This window comes from Coregonus lavaretus, assembly GCF_964263955.1.
Source record: "Coregonus lavaretus genome assembly, chromosome: 4".
Lineage (NCBI taxonomy): Eukaryota > Metazoa > Chordata > Actinopteri > Salmoniformes > Salmonidae > Coregonus > Coregonus lavaretus.
In genome coordinates, this window is record NC_139991.1 from 43,410,307 (window position 1) to 43,433,300 (window position 22,994).

Consider the following 22,994-nt stretch of genomic DNA (forward strand, 5'->3'; position numbering starts at 1 on the left):
CACAGACAAAGCAAAGACACATTTAGGAGCAGCAAGGTCCTGAAAATAAGTTGTTATTAAACATAAATAAGTAACACAGTAAGTAAGTAAGTAACATTGTAAGATTTGCAGATCACTTGAAATAATACTGTATGTCCACACAGACCAGCTGCCTTGTTGTGAAAGGTAGATCATAATGAACGCATTGATAGAGGCTCCAACATGCTTTCAAGACATGACTGTGTGCATTGCTGCATGCATAGGCGCCTATACATCATTATTTAATTCTATAAGTTTTACTGTGGAAAAAGGATGGGGCCTAGTTGTGGGAAGGGGACTAGAATTACGTTTTGACTGCCTGTTTAAACATCTCCCTGGAGCTTGGTCTGTGTCTGAATACCAGGCCTTGAGAAGCAACCACCAACTCAATCCTGTCCCAGAATCCTCTTGGGAGACAGTGGTTACCATAGAGACACCCTATGAAAGCATTAACATCTTGTAGCCATTACATCGCTGGAAAAACATTTACGAGTTGAGGAAAAAAGCAAATATTTTCTGCTAAGCAAAGCAGAAAACCTAATGATAATGCCTAAATATCAGTATGACCTAATTGGACACCTTGGTCTCAGTAACAAACATAAGTTGTTACCTAAATATGGTTTTAATTTGATGTTGAACTCCACGTCTCTCCCTGCCCTAGTTCCACAGAAACTTGCCTGACCTTACCAGGAACTGAGACCCGGCTGTGGCTCTTTACCTACCTCCTTAGAAATATGAATATACAGCAATAACATATGTGGACATGGACACTTTCTGTACTACCCTTTGTCGCTGCAATAACACTCTCCGGCTCCAACATCCTAACCAATAACAAATTATTACTACTAATAAGCAGATTATGCAATTTTAAACAGACTCATTATGCAACTAAAATGGGCTCAAGTCAAATACAGTGGGGAAAAAAAGTATTTAGTCAAATCAAAATCAAATCAAAATCAAATCAAATTTTATTGGTCACATGCGCCGAATACAACAGGTGCAGACATTACAGTGAAATGCTTACTTACAGCCCTTAACCAACAGTGCATTAAATAAAACAACAACAACAAAAAGTGTTGAGAAAAAAAAGAGCAGAAGTAAAATAAAGTGACAGTAGGGAGGCTATATATACAGGGGGGTACCGTTGCAGAGTCAATGTGCGGGGGCACCGGCTAGTTGAGGTAGTTGAGGTAATATGTACATGTGGGTAGAGTTAAAGTGACTATGCATAAATAATTAACAGAGTAGCAGCAGCGTAAAAAGGATGGGGTGGGGGGGCAGTGCAAATAGTCCGGGTAGCCATGATTAGCTGTTGAGGAGTCTTATGGCTTGGGGGTAGAAGCTGTTGAGAAGTCTTTTGGACCTAGACTTGGCACTCCGGTACCGCTTGCCGTGCGGTAGCAGAGAGAACAGTCTATGACTAGGGTGGCTGGAGTCTTTGACAATTTTGAGGGCCTTCCTCTGACACCGCCTGGTATAGAGGTCCTGGATGGCAGGAAGCTTGGCCCCAGTGATGTACTGGGCCGTACGCACTACCCTCTGTAGTGCCTTGCGGTCGGAGGCCAAGCAGTTGCCATACCAGGCGGTGATGCAACCAGTCAGGATGCTCTCGATGGTGCAGCTGTAGAATTTTTTGAGGATCTGAGGACCCATGCCAAATCTTTTCAGTCTCCTGAGGGGGAATAGGCTTTGTCGTGCCCTCTTCACGACTGTCTTGGTGTGTTTGGACCATGATAGTTCGTTGGTGATGTGGACACCAAGGAACTTGAAGCTCTCAACCTGTTCCACTACAGCCCCGTCGATGAGAATGGGGGCGTGCTCAGTCCTCTTTTTTTTCTTGTAGTCCACAATCATCTCCTTTGTCTTGGTCACGTTGAGGGAGAGGTTGTTGTCCTGGCACCACACGGCCAGGTCTCTGACCTCCTCCCTATAGGCTGTCTCATCGTTATCGGTGATCAGGCCTACCACTGTTGTGTCGTCGGCAAACTTAATGATGGTGTTGGAGTCGTGCCTGGCCATGCAGTCATGGGTGAACAGAGAGTACAGGAGGGGACTGAGCACGCACCCCTGAGGGGCCCCCGTGTTGAGGATCAGTGTGGCAGATGTGTTGTTACCTACCCTTACCACCTGGGGGCGGCCCGTCAGGAAGTCCAGGATCCAGTTGCAGAGGGAGGTGTTTAGTCCCAGGATCCTTAGCTTAGTGATGAGCTTAGAGGGCACTATGGTGTTGAATGCTGAGCTGTAGTCAATGAATAGCATTCTCACGTAGGTGTTCCTCTTGTCCAGGTGGGAAAGGGCAGTGTGGAGTGCAATAGAGATTGCATAATCTGTGGATCTGTTGGGGCGGTATGCAAATTGGAGTGGGTCTAGGGTTTCTGGGATAATGCTGTTGATGTGAGCCATGACCAGCCTTTCAAAGCACTTCATGGCTACAGACGTCAGTGCTACGGGTCGGTAGTCATTTAGGCAGGTTATCTTAGAGTCCTTGGGCACGGGGACTATGGTGGTCTGCTTGAAACATGTTGGTATTACAGACTCAGTCAGGGACATGTTGAAAATATCAGTGAAGACACTTGCCAGTTGGTCAGCACATGCTCGGAGTACACGTCCTGGTAATCCGTCTGGCCCTGCGGCCTTGTGAATGTTGACCTGCTTAAAAGTCTTACTCACATCGGCTACGGAGAGCGTGATCACATAGTCATCCGGAACAGCTGGTGCTCTCATGCATGCTTCAGTGTTGCTTGCCTCGAAGCGAGCATAGAAGTGGTTTAGCTCGTCTGGTAGGCTTCTGTCACTGGGCAGCTCGCGGCTGTGCTTCCCTTTGTAGTCTGTAATAGTTTTCAAGCCCTGCCACATCCGACGAGCGTCAGAGCCAGTGTAGTACGATTCAATCTTAGTCCTATATTGACTCTTTGCCTGTTTGATGGTTCGTCGGAGGTCATAGCGGGATTTCTTATAAGCGTCCGGGTTAGAGTCCCGTTCCTTGAAAGCGGAAGCTCTACCCTTTAGCTCAGTGCGGATGTTTCCTGTAATCCATGGCTTCTGGTTGGGGTATGTACGTACGGTCACTGTGGGGACGACATCATCGATGCACTTATTGATGAAGCCAGTGACTGATGTGGTGTACTCCTCAATGCTGTCTGAAGAATCCCGGAACATTTTCCAGTCTGTGCTAGCAAAACAGTCCTGTAACTTAGCATCTGCGTCATCTGACCACTTTTTTATTAACCGAGTCACTGGTGCTTCCTGCTTTAGTTTTTGCTTATAAGCAGGAATCAGGAGAATAGAGTTATGGTCAGATTTGCCAAATGGAGGGCGAGGGAGAGCTTTGTATGCGTCTCTGTGTGTGGAGTAAAGGTGGTCTAGAGTTTTTTTTCCTCTGGTTGCACATTTAACATGCCACCAATTGTGCAAGTTCTCCCACTTAAAAAGATGAGAGAGGCCTGTAATTTTCATCATAGGTACACGTCAACTATGACAGACAAATTGAGAAAAAAAATTCCAGAAAATCACAATGTAGGATTTTTAATGAATTTATTTGCAAATTATGGTGGAAAATAAGTATTTGGTCACCTACAAACAAGCAAGATTTCTGGCTCTCACAGACCTGTAACTTCTTCTTTAAGAGGCTCCTCTGTCCTCCGCTCGTTACCTGTATTAATGGCACCTGTTTGAACTTGTTATCAGTATAAAAGTCACCTGTCCACAACCTCAAACAGTCACACTCCAAACTCCACTATGGCCAAGACCAAAGAGCTGTCAAAGGACACCAGAAACAAAATTGTAGACCTGCACCAGGCTGGGAAGACTGAATCTGCAATAGGTAAGCAGCTTGGTTTGAAGAAATCAACTGTGGGAGCAATTATTAGGAAATGGAAGACATACAAGACCACTGATAATCTCCCTCGATCTGGGGCTCCACGCAAGATCTCACCCCGTGGGGTCAAAATGATCACAAGAACGGTGAGCAAAAATCCCAGAACCACACGGGGGGACCTAGTGAATGACCTGCAGAGAGGGTCTTTCAGCATGACAATGATCCCAAACACACCGCCCGGGCAACGAAGGAGTGGCTTCGTAAGAAGCATTTCAAGGTCCTGGAGTGGCCTAGCCAGTCTCCAGATCTCAACCCCATAGAAAATCTTTGGAGGGAGTTGAAAGTCTGTGTTGCCCAGCGACAGCCCCAAAACATCACTGCTCTAGAGGAGATCTGCATGGAGGAATGGGCCAAAATACCAGCAACAGTGTGTGAAAACCTTGTGAAGACTTACAGAAAACGTTTGACCTGTGTCATTTCCAACAAAGGGTATATAACAAAGTATTGAGAAACTTTTGTTATTGACCAAATACTTGTTTTCCACCATAATTTGCAAATAAATTCATAAAAAATCCTACAATGTGATTTTCTGGATTTTTTTTTCTCATTTTGTCTGTCATAGTTGACGTGTACCTATGATGAAAATTACAGGCCTCTCTCATCTTTTTAAGTGGGAGAACTTGCACAATTGGTGGCTGACTAAATACTTTTTTCCCCCACTGTACATGGCTCCAAAAGTACTGTATATAACACTGCAAGCAAATGGCAGGACTTTTCTATGGGCATGACTACATGTTTGCGAGTGTCTAGTCACTGTGGTATGAACGGGACATTGGGGACCTTCTGTGTAGGCAATGCTACACCATGATCTTTTTATTTTCTCTGTTCCCTGAAACAGGAATGGAATGTACAGACATCATGAAATGTCATAATTGAAAACCAACACAGGCGACCCAAAATGAACAGACAGGATCATAGCCAGACCCAGTGTTATGATGTGACTCATCAAAGAGGAAATTTACTTTATGTTGTGTAAGAACTTTTTATCAGTCACATGGTCATATTGGAGTCACTCAAATAAAGGTGTCAATCAACTTCCTGGAAAAGGCTGCTTTCATCGTCAACATGTTGTCACGATCGTCTACGAGAGAGGAGGACCAAAGCGCAGCGTTGGTAGCGAACATATTGATTTTAATGTAATACACGAAAATACAAAACAAAACACGATCATGAAGTCCTCAGTGACAACGACTGAACATAGAACAAAAACCCACCACACTAAGGTGAACACTGACAGTTTAAATATGGCTCCCAATCAGAGATAACGAGCCGACAGCTGACACTCGTTACCACTGATTGGGAGTCACACGACCAAACAATGAAACACAACCAAATACAACACAACCAAATGAACACACCCTGGCTCAAAATACACAGTCCCGGAGCCAGAGCGTGACAGTACCCCCCCCTAAAGGCGCGGACTCCGACCGCGCCTACACCCCAAATAGGGAAGGGCTGGGTGGGTATTGCTCCTCGGAGGCGGCTCCGGCTCCGGGCTTGACCACCACCCTACTACAATCCCCCCGTAGTGCCCCCAGTCCGATCTGACCCAGCTAGCTGGATCAGGACTGCCGACGCGCACCCTTGGCTTGGTGCGTGAGGCAGGAATGGACCGGACCTGGCAGACGATACGCACCCTTTGCATGGTGCGTGGAGCCGGAACAGGCCTCACCAGGCTGAAGACTCGCATCCCTGGCTTGGTGCGAGTAGCAGGAATGGGCTGAATCCGGCTGACGACTCGCACCCTTGGCTTGGTGCGAGTAGCAGGAATGGGCTGAATCCGGCTGACGACTCGCACCCTTGGCTTGGTGCGAGTAGCAGGAATGGGCTGAATCCGGCTGACGACTCGCACCCTTGGCTTGGTGCGAGTAGCAGGAATGGGCTGAATCCGGCTGACGACTCGCACCCTTGGCTTGGTGCGAGTAGCAGGAATGGGCTGAATCCGGCTGACGACTCGCACCCTTGACTTGGTACGAGTGGCAGGAATGGGCCGGACTGGGCTGGCGACGTGCACCACAGACCTGGTGCGGAGAGCAGGAACGGGCAGAGCCGGGCTGACGAGACGCACCACAGGCTTGATGCGGAGAGCAGGCACGGGCCGTGCCGGACTGACGACGCACACCACTGGCTTGGTGCGGGAAGCTTGGATGGGCCGGACTGTACTGGGGACACACACCACTGGTCCTACACCGGGATCTGGAACGGGCCGGACCGGACTGGCAACACACGCCAGTACCTCTCGCCGTGCCTCTACTTCCTCCATCCCCTCTTCGACCAGTGGCCCCCGTAACCCGGCGGCCTTCTCCGGCAACCCACTGGACCGCTCTATCGCGGCCTCCCGCTGGTCCGACGTCGTGAGCCCCCCCCTAAAAATTTTCGGGGCGTCTCTCCTACCCGTGGACCAGGTCTCCATATCCCTCGCCAGCCTCTCGCCCTTCTGCCATAGTGTCAAGCCCTTCTCCTCCTCACTCGGCTTGACCCAGTCCAGGAGGCGAAGGAGATCTGTGAGGGATCTCCCTGGCGACGGCTCCTGGACACGCTGCTTGGTCCCATCTTGGTGGGTTTTTCTGTCACGATCGTCTACGAGAGAGGAGGACCAAAGCGCAGCGTTGGTAGCGAACATATTGATTTTAATGTAATACACGAAAATACAAAACAATACACGATCATGAAGTCCTCAGTGACAACGACTGAACATAGAACAAAAACCCACCACACTAAGGTGAACACTGACAGTTTAAATATGGCTCCCAATCAGAGATAACGAGCCGACAGCTGACACTCGTTACCACTGATTGGGAGTCACACGACCAAACAATGAAACACAACCAAATACAACACAACCAAATGAACACACCCTGGCTCAAAATACACAGTCCCGGAGCCAGAGCGTGACACATGTAGGCCAAAGCACATGTTGTCTCATCTCTGCAGGCAGTACCAAAACTGGCTCCATCTTTCCATGCTAACATACTTGTTCTGCTAACATACGATTGAATTGTCTGTCATGACCACATTCTAGTCTTCTTGAACTCATCTGTTATTCTTTGGACACAATCACAACATCCGCAATAAAATTGCTCATGATCTATATCTACCCCCAGAGATTATACTTTACCAGAATCCGCAATCTGGCTGTATAGCATTCATTTCAAACTGTCCATGCAGGTGTTATGACAGGTTTATACTATAGAAAAATGTGTCAAAACATCTGGGTTGTACCAATTATGTATATAAACCCTGGATTGCTGATGCTATGCATTGGACATTGAGAGGCTGTGAAGCCACATGTCGGCCATATTGGCACTCCCCAATAAGAGCAGTACTCCATAGGAATGAATGGAATTCTACAGTACTTCAAAGTAATGTTTCAAGGACAGAATTACATGCATAAGTATTTATTTATTGTAGTGGGGACATCAACATTAGTCATCGCAAAATAAATGATACTTTTACGGAAAATGTTTTTAAATTTTTCATTTGTATGTTTAGCTCACTAAATATAATTTAAAAGTATGCATTAAGGTGTCTGTAATTGATTAAATGTGGCAAATGTAGACATTTATAAATGCATTTCTATAGCTTCCAAACTAGTTTTTACGATGGTGGGGGAGTGCCAAGATGGAGGCACTAGTGTATATATAAATCATTGGGTTGTACCGACCTTGGATGTGGGAGATAAAGCATTACATAAACAGGACATGTATAAAAATAGATGGATGCTGGATGGACTCTACAAAAAGAGGGAATGGCTCCATCTGCTGGACACGGTCTTCCTTGTGTTATCTACTATAGCAGGTGTAAAAGAAACGCCTGAAACTATCATGAACAAAATTATAAAAACGCAACATGTAAAATGTTGGTCCCATGTTTCATGAGCGGGAAAAAAAGATTCCAGAAATGTTCCATACGCACAAAAAGCTTCTCATTATCCTTTGCCAAGATAATCCATCCACCTGACAGGGGTGGCACATCTAGAAGCTGATTAAACAGCATGATCATTACACAGATGCACCTTGTGCTGGGGACAATAAAAGGTCACTAAAATATGCAGTTTTGTCACACAACACAATGCCACAGATGTGTCAAGTTGAGGGAGCGCGCAATTGGCATGCTGACGGCAGGAATGTCCACCAGAGCTGTTGCCAGAGAAATGAATGTTAATTTCTCTACCATAAACCGCCTCCAACGTCGTTTGAGAGAATTTGGCAGTACATTCAACCGGCCTCACAACCACAGACCATGTGTCACTACGCCAGCCCAGGACCTCCACATCCGCCTTCTTCACCTGCGGAATCGTCTGAGACCAGCCACCCGGACAGCTGATGAAACTGAAGAGTATTTCTGTAGGTAATAAAGCCCTTTTATGGGGAAAAACTCAATCTGATTGGCTGGGCCTGGCTCCCCAGTGGGTGGGCCTTTGCCCTCCAACGCCCACCCATGGCTGCGCCCCTACCCAATCATGTGAAATCCATAGATTATGGCCTAATGAATTTATTTCAATTGACTGATTTCCTTATATGAACTGTAACTCAGTAAAATCATTGAAACTGTTTTGTTTATAAAATAAAAATAATCGGTATATATCCCCTACATACTGGTCTTGACGGGGTTTTTTTTAACTGTCGGGAGGTTCTCTTCTGCACTGTTCAACCAATCCAGTAAATGTGGAGGAGAAGTTAAGATTGAGTGTCACCTTGATAACATCCAAAAAGTCGCTTCAAAGGCTCTCTTTCCATTTCCCCTGAAAACCGGAACATCCGGTTGTTGGGGACGCGGCAGAGGCTGTGTGTTACCCAACAGAGCAGGACCTGGCTGTCACACCTGTGACCATAGACCACTTCTCACGGTGAGGGAAACCAAGGACAGCAGTGCCTTCTGAGTGAGGGGCTACCAACAGCTATCTTCTGGTAAATAACCGTTTAGGGTTCTCTCGTTTTGCCTAAGTCTGTCCTCAGTCCGCTCTCCTCCATGACCTGGAAAACGATAAGTGGTCGAGGAGTGAATCAATTCGGAAGATGGGCCTTTTATTAACTAGATTTGCACACCTCATGCCTCTCTCGAATCCTTTTGAAAAAGGTCAAAGTTAATCGAGGAGAGTCGGCGAGGAGAGTGAAAGCGGCTGGAAATGCACTCGCTTGAAACGAGATGGTCCTACTCCACTTGCGCATCATTAGGCAAATGTTTACAGGGGTGGATCCTAAATAAATGTGTAAAGCGCTCCAAACAAATTAAGTTAGTTGTGCAAGACATTTTATAGATAAAACAATAAGTAGCATATTGTTTTTAAACGTGTGCATGCTTTTCTCCTCTGACAAAACAAAAGCTGATTCAAAGTGGGTTTGGAAGATTTTAAAACTTTTCTGCGGTAGGATACACGAGTAACCTCGATGAAAGATGGCTATCGAGGAGGAGAGGACACTCTTCCGTTTGCCTACTAACAAATTGACACATTCCTCGACAACTTATCGATTTCCGGGTCACAGAGGAGAGGACAGAGGCGAGAGGATGGTCTTGTTCCCAAACAAGAATCTCCCATGGTCCTCCATTAATCGATAGCCTCCTTCTGGCAAGGAAGCACAAATATATATTACCTGAGTCCACAAGTGCATCCTACCCCCTTTGAATCAGCTATTGTTTTCTCAAAGGAGAAGCGCATGCAAACATTTAAAAACAATATGCTACTTATCCCTTAATTTATAAAAATGTATTGCACGACTAGATACATTTGTTTTGATCACTTTAAACATTTATTTTGGGATTCCACCCTGTAAACGTCATTTGCCTGATGACACGCAATTGGAGGAGTCATTTCATACAAGGGCATTTGTCCACTTTCCCTCTTCTCGCCACCTCACCTCGATGACCTTTTACCTGTTCAAACAGAGAGGACAGAGGAGCGAGGACGCAGGAGTTGAGCAAATCTAATTGAGAATAGGCCTGTGTTTCTTCTGGGACTGACTGACTGAAGGATAAACCTAGTGCTGTTGACCTTTGACCTGTGTTGGACTTGAGCTTTGACTTGTGGATAGGTGCTATTTATGACATTTGAGTGCTTTTCTCAACATCCATAAATAACACTATTCAATAAGTCCATAGTCATACACATCATACCTATTCAGGTCTCATTGCCAGTTATGGGATCCTAATCAATAAATAAAAATACTAGTACCCAAATATTACTGCCACACAGTCCCAAGTTATTGCTGTGTAATGCAAAACAATATACACGACAGAACTCTACAGCACTGTCCTAAAGTGATTAGATAGACATCTCGTTATCTTCTACAATGCAATGCTAATACTAAAATAGTAGACGTGGTGGGGTAACTTAGGGCGCAATATTATCTCAAGAGACTAATGTCAAGTACAGTTGATGGCTAGTTAGCTACATATCTGATTCTACAAATCAAAACATGCATATAGGTTTATGTTTCATTTATTAACAGTTTTAACGTATCAGTACATTTACAAATGGTGAGGGACAGGAGAGCATGACAGTGACAGTATGTGAGGTAAAGTTGATAGGAAATACTTCCACGATGTTCTGACCAGTCTTTTTAAAACTCCCATGCCATGGATTTCTGATAGCCAGCAGTCAGCCTCGTAGTGACAGATCAATGTCAATGCAGGTGATGGTCCACGAAGATCGACTCAGGAATGGAAATTGAAGTGTGGCGTTGGCATCCTTTCTGCCGCAACATAGGCCCACTTCTATTCCTCCTCGTTTTCGTATTGGTGTTTAATGTGTTTCCAGAGTTTCTACGAACCAAACACAACATTGAAAGTTGGATTACACGTATAACGACTTATGCTGTATCCTAAATATGAAGAGAATTTAGCTGAACAAATAAGTTAATGGACATAGGCATAGCTAGCTAAGCAGTAACTACTGACAAGCCAACTAGCTAGCTAAAGCAGAAATCACACAGACGCCGTCAAGTGTCAAAATTTGCGCACGAGAGTAGATAGCATCAATTCACATATTGCTTAGCATATGCCAACTAAATTGTCATAAGAATCCATAATAAACAGTTGTATTTGTTATGTTCGCTATGTGTAGACCTTGTGAATTATGGTTGTGGGTTCCTCTTAACGCACCTAATGTCCTACGGAGGCACCATAGGCAAGCTAAATTAGCTAACTTAAGAATCCTGTCAGCCACAAAAACGACTATCTATCAACTTCTAGCTAAAATTAGTTTAGTAACGTTTTGGTTAAAAGTTGCTGGCAAGTTTGATCAGATCACGTTAGCTACTAACGTTAGCTATGTCTGCCTGACAGTGTTGTGGTCGCGCTAGCTATTAATAAAGAAGAACATCAAGACGAAGCAGCTGATTTACAAGTGGGATGCACTGTTGAGCACTACATCCCGAGGGGTTCGTGCTGATTATACAGAGATTGTGACAGCCGGTTAAATGGCGTCCTTTGACAAAGAACAAGATGTATGTCAGGAGAAGTGCAGTATTATCATAAGGAGACTTATACTTGGAATACGGAGGAGGAATGGAGGGAAAGAGAGGCAGATGAGGTCTAAGAGAGAGGGAGGAAGAGGGTGAGCTTGAGTCGGTTAAAAATGGCGGGAAAAGGGGAGATGGTTTGTTAAAGAAGAATGGTAGAAAGTGTAAGCAGAGTGAGTTGAAGACAGGAGGAGAAATGGAAGTGAATGAGGGCAAAGTATCGGAGGTGGTAACTGTGGTGAAGTTCTTGGAGCCCTAGGCTTGCACCGAGGGTCAGGATAAAGATTAGTCTGACAGTAGGAGTGAAGTCTTTGGAAAAAGTGGACCCTTGCTTTGTGGCTGATCCATTTGTGGTTTCAGGGTGGGTGAAAACAGAGTTGGGTGCTGTGGAATCGGTGAGGGTAACCAGAAGTGGTCTTGTTATAATTGTTTGTGTTTCTGCTGGTCAGAGGGAGCAGGCGCTCCGTGTTAAACGAATGGGGGCAAGAGGTGTGAATTGTTTTGCTCTCAAGAAAAGGGTGCCATTGAAAGGAGTGATTACTGGGGTAGCGGTAAATGTGAAAGCTGACCAACTGAAGGTGAAGATTCCCGGTGTTTGTGATGCTCGTTGTTTGGTGAGATGCAGACAGGGTGGCGTGAGTGGAGAAACAGAAGAGTCATTGTCTGATCTTTTGAGTTGTGATGTTGAGTCTTGGCCCGACAAAGTGATGTTTGGATATATAAGTTATACTGTACGAGCTTTTGTGCTGAATACATTACATTGTTACAAGTGTCAAGCTTATGGGTATGTGGCAGCAGTGTGTAGGCGGGATGTTCCTAGGTGTGAGAAGTGTTCAGAAGGGCATGAGACAAGGGAATATGTAGCATTGGGGAAAGTAGTGGTATGTGTTAATTGTAGGGGTGCCCATGGGGCTGGGGATCAGAAAAGTCAGGTGCAAGAGAGGCAGGTTATGGTTTCCAGGGTTATAGTAGTGCAGAAGTTGTCAGTGAAGAAAGTTGAGGAAGATGGTTCAAGGGGGAGGGATGTGAGTAGTAGATCTGTACCAGTACAGAGATATAAACCAAAAAGTGATATGTTTGAGTAAGATTGGATTTTTGCCATTTATAGCAATGGTTATCAACTGTACTGCAGGGATGGAACATAAGTCTGCCAAGGATAGATGTCTGTGATCTAAATCAAAAGGTAGGCATGAAGTTATTGTTTTCAAATATGTATTATTGGCACTGGCTGTATTATTATTATTATTAATCAACACAAAACGTATTTTCTGCCAATGTATCCTCTCAGACACGAGAAATTGACTTTCTAATTTGACGCCCTATGACGCCCCTGGCCCGTCTGTTCTCTTTAGCTGTGTTCGAATACTCATACTAACCTCACTAACCGTACTATTTGTGATGTAAACTGAGTGTATAGTATGCTTATTGGTCATAGTATGGATATAGTTAGTATGCGAGACACCATTTCCGTGCTTTTAGGGCCCCCGAGTGGCGCAGTGGTCTAAGTAGCTGTGCCACTAGAGATCCTGGTCAAATCCAGGCTCTGTCTTGGCCGGCCGCGACCGGGAGACCCATGGGGCAGCGCACAATTGGCCCAGCGTTGTCCAGGGTAGGGGAGGGAATGGCCGGCAGGGATGTAGTTCAGTTGGTAGAGCATGGCGTTTGCAACGCCAGGGTTGTGGGTTCGATTCCCACGGGGGGCCAGTATGAAAAATAAAAAAGATGTATGCACTCACTAACTGTAAGTCGCACTGGATAAGAGCGTCTGCTAAATGACAAAAATGTAAATAATGCAATTCTACAGAAGATGGGCGTGGCTTCAAGGTTTTCAGATTTGAAGAAATAACTGATGAATTTACGCTCAACACAACGCTCAACACAAGTTGAATATGGCCGGTGTCAGTAAATGTCGGCAAAAAAGCGTAATTAAATTGTTGCCAGCTGCACAGTTACAGTCACCAACGTTCTTGATAACATGAAAACAGCCTAACCAGCTCTGCTAGGGCGATTAAAATGGTAAGTGTTCTGTCTCATTTGTGTCTGGAAGTAACTAGCAAGCTAGCCAGTTAGCTTTGGTGCTTGACTGCCGTTGTGAGATCAGAACGCTCAGATCAACCCTACTCCTCCGCCAGAGCGTCCAGCAGTGTACGCTCTGAATTTACAAACGGACAATCTGACAACGTTCTGGATTTACGAACGCCCAGGGCGCACTCTTGCACTCCAGATTTAATTTAACGACACTCGAATTGGTAAAATGTCTAACTAGTAATTTATGCTAACAAGCTAGCAAGAGGTTGCATAGCAACAGCATCAACTTCCGGTAGACAGGCGAAGCGCTAGTACGCTCAACTGAAAGGATACCGTTCGTTTACAGTATACTAAAATTAACTAATAGAGTATGTAGTATATACTCATTAAGTATTTAGTATACAGTATGTTCCAGTGTGTTCACGCGCGTAAAACACACTTTTTTTTATTTGGGCTTCGCAAACCACTGGCGGTTGTTTGTCCTAAGCAAGGTCAGGCAAAGGAGACTACGGGAAGATCTGTCAATAGACTTACCCCCCGATTCAATTGCTCGAATATGGCATCTCCTCCTTGGTCAAACATTCGTTCAAAGAACACTGCCCCGACCATGATGGTAATGGCAAAAGTAGATGTTCTCCTGAAGAGCAAATTGTAGACACCTTTCGCAAGCGACATGTTGGCTGATGGTGATTAGAGAAAGGAGGAAATTACGTCAGAACAACGTAAACGGAAGTGTGTATGATGTGAAATTAAGTTGTAAACCTGTGAGTCACATCCTTGTGCGACAAAGGAAATTCTAAAACAAAATTCTGACGATCTAAAATAATACATTGTCTTGAAGATTAAAAACTATAAATACTTGTCTAACAAATATAAGTATAACAAACTGCGGAGTACCTAAAGATGGAGAGATAACAAACAGGCTACAGAGAGGACTCCAACCTGTAGCAAATATTATGGATATACTGACAAAAAACATGTATCTCCGGCCTAACACTCAGTGTATATTGGCAATAATAATAATAATACATTTTATTTGGCAGATGCCTTTCAGGACACTCAAGGACATCTTACATAATAAAATAATGGGCGGGTTCTGGCACGTGTCACTTCGCACTAATCCCATGTGCATTAAACAATAGCTAGGCTACAATGTGTAGGCTACTCACGTTAGCTAGCTAGCTAAGACTCACTAGCCAACTTGGTTAGCAAAAACAAGGAAAATGTCCAAACAAAGCTCACTGTTCTATGTTTTCAAGAGACCGTGTCTGGAAGAGGATGTTGTAGAATTTGCAAAGTAATTTGATATCAGTCATTTCGCCATGAAGGTCCTCCAGTCCCTGTCTATATCAATCACTGATTGCATTGATCTAATCGAGGGCCTTAAGGACCGTTTCAGTACATTCAGAGACAATGATCAGAACTACAAAGCTGTTTTTATTGAACACTTTTAAAAAGCATGAAATGCTTATCCACTTCGACTCGCACTCTCCCTCCTGCCAATGAGACATGACTATCAGTCCAGTGAAAAAAAGAAAAATAAAGTTTTTTCAATTTGTGCCTCGTAAGTAATAGGCTACAACAACTGACCTATTACCAGTGTTATCATATAGCCTAGCTTGAGACTCGAGTTTTTAAATATAAGGGACACAACGTTATTTATAATAAGGGACAGGCCTACATGGAGAAAATCGGAAATCTTATTATATATGAAAATAGGCAAATTAATGAAACAAATTTATTTCCAGTCAATGTTAATAGCCTATCATTTTTAGGAATTGTGCTCGGCTTGCATTTTGAGTCATGAAGTGATCTTGACTAAAACGAGTTTATATAGCACGGATAATCAACTACATTCAACTGCGTGCCAATTTTTTCTTGAGCAGATGGTCAGGGGACCGGAACGTAATTACAAATAATGTGTAGATTTTAAATTGACCGCAAGAAGCACAAACATATATCATATTTTACTAAAACATACTTTCAAACGTTGCTTACATTTGTATACGATCACATATACTGTATCTCTCTATTATTGTTGGGAATACTTTCAAACATATTTCCAAAATATAAATTACTTGGAGCTGATTTTCTGGTGTTTTTACAGTCTTTTATGTACAACAATAAAACTTGGGAGGTCAAATAAAATCACCTGCTGGGCCAAATTCGGACTGCGAGTTCTCCCCACCTCACTTTTATCTCAGCAAAAATAATCGTTTTTTCTCTATAAACTAATATATCATGCATTTGCATTGGGGGCATTTATTTGACATTGGAACGTGTTGTAAAACCCTAATTTAATGCAAATGTCACTTAAATATGAACAAATATGAATCCTTATTAATGTTTAAACATACATCATGAATAAATACAGCTTAATGAAACTTGTCTAGTATTACGTTTGGGACTTTTATTTTGAAATATTTCGACATATCGTGACCCGGAAGTACGTTTTTAGTGTCGCTGACAAACGAATTCTCGTCGAAGAATCTTTGGTCGAAATCACAACAATTTAACAGTTTAAAGATAAACAATTTCCTTAAATGTAACGTTGGCTGACAGCTTTTACTGAGTGTCCCGTGGAGTGTCTTTAAATTCTCACATAAAAGGGTTCGTATTGCTTATTTCTTTATACTAAAAGACAAGGGTTGCGGTAGCTTCTGTTCCTTCCCCTCCTGGCTGGAGTGAGAGGGTCTGCAGGCAGCTCTCTCCAGCCCTGCTTCAAATAATCAAATTCCTGATGAGCAGGTGGTTGCGGGATTAGTAGCCTATATAATCAGGTGTGTAGAGTAAGGTTTTTATTTTATTTTTTAAATTGATTTATTTATTTCTGCTCTTTTTTTCTCAACACTTTTTTTTGTTGTTGTTTTATTTTTACTTTTTTTGTTAAAAATAAATGCACTGTTGGTTAAGGGCTGTAAGTAAGCATTTCACTGTAATGTCTGCACCTGTTGTATTCGGCGCATGTGACCAATAACATTTGATTTGCTATTAGCAACGCTGGTGTGTTTACACTACAACGTTGGTCCCTTTTGGATTGGCATTGAGTTGCACAAAAACAGTCCGTAGCGTAGGAAGCCTGGGGCGTATTCATTTCGGAAACCGTTTATCGTTTAAGAACCAAACGGAAGCTTCCGTTTAAGAAACGTTTTGCAACAGAATCGGCGTAATGAATACGCCTCAGAAGTTAAATATAACTTTACTTACACAAACGTACTGTGCCGGTGGTCATGACGGTTGGTCATTAACACGGAGGAATTTGAGTCAAAATATGTAAAGGAATAACATTATTGAAGACTTTCCAAACGTGGGTCTGTTGTAGACTCATTTCTTCTCCGCTTACCTCATGTCAAAATAAAAGTCCTGTATGTGCGCCATATGTTGACAAAAAAGGAATAACTTGTGGGGGTCTTTTATTTGACATGAGGCAAGCAGAGGACTTGGGTCTACAACAGACCCACGTTTGGAAAGTCTGTTTAATAATAAGTAGCTTTATATATTTTGACTCAAATTCCCTCAGTTTAAATGACTAACTGTCCTACCCACCGGCTCAGTAAGTTGAAGTTGAATTTTATGGTAAGCACCTCAAGGTTTTGGCACTTTGATTAGGCCTATATTGTGGTGGTCGTTGTTGCAAATCATTGTGTGTTTTGTTTCAGAGATGTGAGGGTACCTACAGCTGACTGAAGTGAAGACCAGATTCTCAACCATGGGGAAGCGGTATTACTGCGACTACTGTGACCGGTCCTTTCAGGACAACATGCACAACAGGAAAAAACACCTGTATGGCGTTCAACACCACAGATCTAAAAAGGCCTGGTTTGACAATTTCAGGGGTAAGTCATTTCATTTCCCAAAAGTTTCATGGTGCATTGAAGACAACTGAGAACAACAACAGAAAAATTTGATCATACTGGGAGAAATCTTTACGTAAGTGATCTTCAGGTCAGAGAAGTCAGAGATCTAGGATGATGCCTGTGTTTATGACTTGTAATTCCGAGTTGGATGACCGTAAAAATATATTTTTCCCAGTCTGATTTTTTTTTTTGGGGGGGGGGGGGGGGGAGTTCCCAGTTGTCTTGAATGCACCATTAGTCCAACATGGTTTGGGGGTCAGAACACATTTTTTTTGCTGCCTGGTGCTCTTAAAGGGCCAATCAGCAGTTAAAACAATAACAAAGCCACTGTTTCTGTAAAAATGTGATGGATGGGGCTGGAGAAATTTGAAACCCCACCTCTTTAAGGAATACCTGGGATAGGATAAAGTAATCCTTCTACCCCCCCCCCCCCCCCCTTAAAAATAAAAATGTGTAAAGTGGTTATCCCACTGGCTATAAGGTGAATGCACCTATTTGTAAGTCGCTCTGGATAAGAGCGTCTGCTAAATGACGTAAATGTAAATGAGAAAATTAATCACTCCCAAATTCATAGACAGAGCTTTAGATGCAAGGACAGGGACTGACCATTGATAATATCAGAATTATTGTTTAAACCATGTTTTTAGGCTATACAGTGTTTGTTTACATTTACTTTGTTTACAAACATTGGAGTAAAACAAGCTTATGTTTTGCATTCTGACAGTTAAACTAAGCTCATGAGGCATTTATAAGTTATATTCTTCAAGAATCAGTGGGTACATATCATTAATTTGTAACTCTAAAAATGGAGACTTGGTATAAGGTGCACTTTGAAAAAGGGCACTCTATGGAAACCAATGGGGATGATGGCCACCACTTAGTAAACTAAAAATTTAGAAAAAATAATTATCTTGCACTCTTTTAGAACGAATGAAGGCACTTCTTCATTTAAAAGGCTTTATTTACTTGGCATTTCAGTAGACATGTTTAAAAATAGCAGGACCAACGCCAACATGTTTTGACTTGGTATCAGCCTTCATCAGATCAGGGCTTAAAGGTTTGACACAGTAACCAATTAGAAGACATGTAACATAATTAAACAAAATAACAGCATAAAGAGATGGTTGGGGTTCAATTCAGAATGATGTGATCAAATACATTTCAGTTCATGTCCTTTTCTAAATGAAATTGCAGTCGATTGTTATCTGACAGTTGCCGGAAGATACCAATCCTACCATTACGCTTGTTTACACTGAGCTGCACTGGGGTCGGAAAACATACCTCAATGCAGGGATGGGATATGCCACTGTACTCCAAATTGTACCTTTATCCACACCGCTCCATCGAGAAGATTGAAATACTTACTGCCAGTTTTCCTGGAAAACTGCCCATTCCGTCCTCATGCTAGCTAGCAGTAGCCACAGCAGCCATTATGGAATGGCATGTCACGTTGAGCAACAAAGGAGCTAATTGGCTGATACTGCCATTCCAAAATGGCTGCTGTGGCTACTGTATGTTTTCCGACCCATGTCTCACGCCGGCTGCACGGTGTCTTAATGTAGTCATGATTGTATTCCAACCCTTGTGCAGCTTAGTGTAAACAAGTGTAATGGTAGGGTTGGTATCTTCTGGCAACATCTGACAGATACTTGTTGTAACAGGCTGTAGATTCTGGTGTGTAGACAATATGACACCTCTTCTCTCATCACAGATGCAGCAGCCATCCTGTATGATGAACAAACTAAGAAACCCTGCAGGAAGTTTCTTCAGACAGGTAAAGACAACAAAGATACAATTAACGTTTCATGAAAGACCCTTACAACTATCAGTGTGTAATGCTTATTTTTTGTCCTTTGCATCAGGCCAGTGTGTGTTTGGCAACAACTGCAGGTTCTCTCACATGTCAGAGAGGGACATGGAGAACCTAAGAATGCAGATTGAAGGTGAGTTGTTTCCACAAGATGGCACTGTCTGCCATGGAGATGTTCCTCATATGGAGAGAGTTAGTTAATGAGCAATGCTGTCGTTTTACTCACACCTTGCATGATGATAACATTTTTAAGAAGTACAATTTTCCATCACTATTGTGGCAAGTTACTCTGGTGTTTCAATTATGAACACACAATGCCATTTAATTTAGGTGGTTAAATGAAATCTAGTATTAATCATCTTTACTCATTTCACTCAGAATTCAAAGTTACCATGGTGATTGTGTTAATGAGATCCATATTAAGAGGTGTAGTCTAATCTCTAGATGAAAGAAGGAGCAGAGAGGACCCGGAGCACAGAGCGTCCCCTGAGCGGAGCATAGAGGAGTGGCTCACCAGGAGAGAGAAGAAGAGAGCCGCCCTCAGCAGTGGAAGGTACAGTATGAATTAATGGTCAAAGGCTGTCAGTACATACATACAGTGCATGTTAGTGCTAAAATATGTTATTTACGCTTGCACAGAGCCAGATTTGATACAGTTAGTACGAAAATATACTTTTTCCTAAAAGTATTTTACTTTAGTTTACTCTCTACAGTGTTCTGAAAGAGGAAGATGAGGAGGATGAAGAGAATCAACCAGAGAATGACATACCTCAACATTTCCTCACCATTCCTGACCTCCCTCCCTCCCTTCTGCCCCCTCCCCCTGGTGGTTGGAAAGTCAAAGTCAGAACTGAATGGGGTTAAAGGGGCAGTGCAGTTAACAGGATTTTTCTGGGTTTTTTAATGGCATTTCCACACTATGAGGTCGAAATAACCTGAAATTGTGAAAATTATAATTGTGCCCTTTTTGTGTAAGAGCTGCTTGAAAAAAAAAAATCTGGAATTTCAACCTGTTCAGGTGGGATGGAGTTTTTGGCCCAGATCATGACATCACAAACTGATCTGATTATTCTGACCAATGACCAGTCATCTTTTATTTGCATATGTATCGTCCTACTTTGAAGGCGTAAGCATGGTAGGCTCTAGAGTCTAGATGATCCTATCCGCCAATCAGGGCTGTGTATGTTAATATATTAAAATTTGTATCAACCCACCCACACGAGCAGACTGAGCATTTCAATGGCAAAAGGAGGCTCAGGGAAATAAATAATGTAAAATGTTTTAATGAAATAAACACAGAGTGATTTATTACACATACAGTGATTTAAAAATTAAAAAGGATACATGGGGGCTTTAAAGCTGGTTCATAATTTATTGCTCTAAGTTTTATGTGGTAATGCAAGAACTGATCATTAATTTCTATTAGGGCTCAAACTTTACTTGATAGAAGTGAGTGAATTGATAATCTTCACATTTTAATTGAGTTTCTTCATTACGGACCACATTAAAATTGAGTTGTTACGTGCATGCAGACATTTTGTTGAGTAGGTCCTTGTATTGAAGAAAATGAATTAGACATTTACAGAATGTGATGTTCTAATGCCTTTTAAGTTATAGCCTCAGGAAAGCAGCAGAACAGCAGTGGCAACCATGATATATTTTGAAAAATGCTGTGATTTGCTTCCCTCCACATATTCTATGTGATGGGAAAGTGGTTTGTCCATATTGGTTGATTTATTTCTAATGGATGGCATACAGCTTTACCTGGGTCCAAACTGGTTAAGAGAAGAGGGAGAAGGATCGGAACCGGAACAAAGAGCTCCACCCCATCTCTGAGTTACAGGCAAGTCTATGGGCCAAATGTCTCCTCCCCTTATGTAATTCGAAAGATGAGAAAATCGAGATTTGTCCAAAGCATTGGAACTAATGCTGCTCGTTGTCTCACGCATCCCGTGTCATGACAGATCTACGATACCATTTATGTAGTCTGTCCACGAGAGATTACCTCACCAATGATGTTGGCCATGTACCAAGGATGGCTGGCCACTTTTGTAACAAAATTGTTGTAATTTTTTGATCTTCTGGTAATAAAATAGTGTTTTAAATAGACGTATTGTTATTTCCCCTGTTTCATTTGTGATAACAATAGGGGGATAACAGAACAAGTGGTATTCAGGTCATTACTTCAGTGTGTTAATGGAGCCCTGTCTGTATGTGCCACACAGCTGCGGTTCAGACCAGATCTTGGTAGGATGTCCCATCACCCTGTGACAGGGACCCTTTACTGGCAGCATCTGCCTTTCCTGTGGCAGTGACACAGATTGAAACCGAAACCGCTACACCCTAGAAGAACACTTTCAATTTGTTTCAGATTGGCTCTGTGAGGGGGATGACAGGACAGTTGGATCCTTCCCTGGCTGGTTGGCCGGCAGTGTGAATAATATTCGGATGAATATTATGACCATGCTGGCTGTCTCGCATGTCTGGGCTCTGTCATAAAAACTTGCATGGCCAACATTGGAGCAGGACTACAGTGAATTACTTGTCTTAAAGCCTTGGTGTCTGCCTACCTGCCACCAAGAGCTCTGATACATTTCCCTGGCCCTGAGATTTCCAGGCATAAAATAACTCCACATAATTAAGTTTGTAATTACCAAAAAGTTATGACATTTTACTGTGGATGACTTTTATCCACACTTGTAGTTTTGCATGTACTCAAACTATAATAATAAAATAATATGCCATTTAGCAGACGCTTTTATCCAAAGCGACTTACAGTCATGTGTGCATACATTTTTACGTATGGGTGGTCTATTCACCAACATGTACAGTCATTGTACCCAAACAAAATTCAAGTACAAAAGTGTTTAGCTATCACTAGCAGCCTCTCGCTACTTGTCATTAATTAATTCATGTCATTAATATGCAGCTTGCATTGATTGCTTAATTGTCAGTACACTCTGTGCCCTTTAGCTGCACTGCTCCCCTTTACCATCATAACTTCTCTTTAAGACCTTAACCTCCACAAATGAGAAGTTGCTGTACTGAATACTGAGTCAATTCCCTGCTGACATGTGCCACATTAACAAGCTCTCTCAGCTCAGCAAGAGAGAATTACAAGCAGAGTCCCAATGAAGCTCTGTTGTACATAGAGGCTGTCTTCCTTGAATCCATGATGAAACAAGTCGCCTGTGTCTTGGAAATATATCAGTAGGCTATTTTATAACAGGTGGCTGTTGTTGAACATTCTTGCTAGAGTAATTGTGTTTGACATAGGTGCTACTGAAAGCAGCTTGTGTTGTTTTGTTATTCTTCAAAAGTCCCTACAGATGTTCCATTATTGACTGTGCTCTAGGCACCAGGCAGTAGTAGAGGTCCTTTCACTGTGACTGTGAGTCGGTTTGTTTTTCACAGTCCGATCACTCAAGCATCGAATTGGGATTTGATGGGTATAAGGTTAAATGCAGAGTAAACAGCAAATCAACACTACCATTTTTTACTTTTGATTTGTAACACGCAGTTGTAAGAGAAATGGCTCCCCAGCAGCAAGTCTTTAGCTTCTCTGCTGAAAGCATATGCACCAGGAACAGATGTTGATGTTGATTCAGTTGTTTGAGGAGAGCAGCACATAACAGCCAGGTCAAACCTCATTTCACAGATTGGTCATTAATCATTAATGTCATCTTTTTATTTTATATATCACCCTATTAGATAGCTTGGAATTATGGTCAACACATGGAATTATCATGATTGCGTCCTATGCGTCACGGTAATAATATAGATCATTATGCAGTTCTAGAAAACGACAACATAAAACAAATGGAAATTAATATTTGGCTGATAAGTATCTAATAAACATTCCACTGCCTTGTTTGGAATCCAAAGGTTGATTGAAAATTAATGGGAAATAAAGGTTGATTAATGCATTATGCCGCAATAATAGT

General features: G+C 42.7%; 2 protein-coding genes across 3 annotated transcripts; one reads left to right on the forward strand and one right to left on the reverse strand.

Annotated features, from left to right (window-relative positions):
* Positions 1–10,515: 10,515 nt before the first annotated feature.
* LOC311128075 (cytochrome b-c1 complex subunit 9-like) lies at positions 10,516–14,083 on the reverse strand. The gene is made up of 2 exons (XM_084160033.1): positions 13,918–14,083; positions 10,516–10,657 (listed from the first exon to the last, which is right to left on the reverse strand). The coding sequence occupies exons 1-2, from the start codon at positions 14,056–14,058 to the stop codon at positions 10,610–10,612; spliced, it is 189 nt and encodes a 62-aa protein (XP_084016159.1). The 5' UTR covers positions 14,059–14,083; the 3' UTR covers positions 10,516–10,609.
* Positions 14,084–15,818: 1,735 nt separating this feature from the next.
* On the forward strand, positions 15,819–20,581 carry zmat5 (zinc finger, matrin-type 5). Of its 2 annotated transcripts, none has more exons than XM_084160035.1 (6): positions 15,819–16,163; positions 17,043–17,219; positions 18,952–19,014; positions 19,103–19,183; positions 19,495–19,603; positions 19,764–20,581. In XM_084160035.1, the coding sequence occupies exons 2-6, from the start codon at positions 17,093–17,095 to the stop codon at positions 19,912–19,914; spliced, it is 531 nt and encodes a 176-aa protein (XP_084016161.1). In that variant the 5' UTR covers positions 15,819–16,163; positions 17,043–17,092; the 3' UTR covers positions 19,915–20,581. The 2 variants fall into 2 exon arrangements, with proteins under 2 accessions (XP_084016161.1, XP_084016160.1); XM_084160034.1 differs by having other exon boundaries at positions 15,819–15,993.
* Positions 20,582–22,994: the final 2,413 nt, after the last annotated feature.

What these genes read in the sequence shown, in the direction of transcription:
- LOC311128075 (XM_084160033.1), bottom strand. Translation starts at nt 14,058, where the DNA reads ATGTCGCTTGCGAAAGGTGTCTACAATTTGCTCTTCAGGAGAACATCT. An exon ending in TCGAGCAATTGAATCGGGGG is followed by an intron (nt 10,658 to 13,917) that starts GTAAGTCTATTG and finishes TTTGGTTCGTAG; the next exon opens with AAACTCTGGAAACACATTAA.
- zmat5 (XM_084160035.1), top strand. Translation starts at nt 17,093, where the DNA reads ATGGGGAAGCGGTATTACTGCGACTACTGTGACCGGTCCTTTCAGGAC. An exon ending in CAGGAAGTTTCTTCAGACAG is followed by an intron (nt 19,015 to 19,102) that starts GTAAAGACAACA and finishes CCTTTGCATCAG; the next exon opens with GCCAGTGTGTGTTTGGCAAC. An exon ending in GCCGCCCTCAGCAGTGGAAG is followed by an intron (nt 19,604 to 19,763) that starts GTACAGTATGAA and finishes TACTCTCTACAG; the next exon opens with TGTTCTGAAAGAGGAAGATG.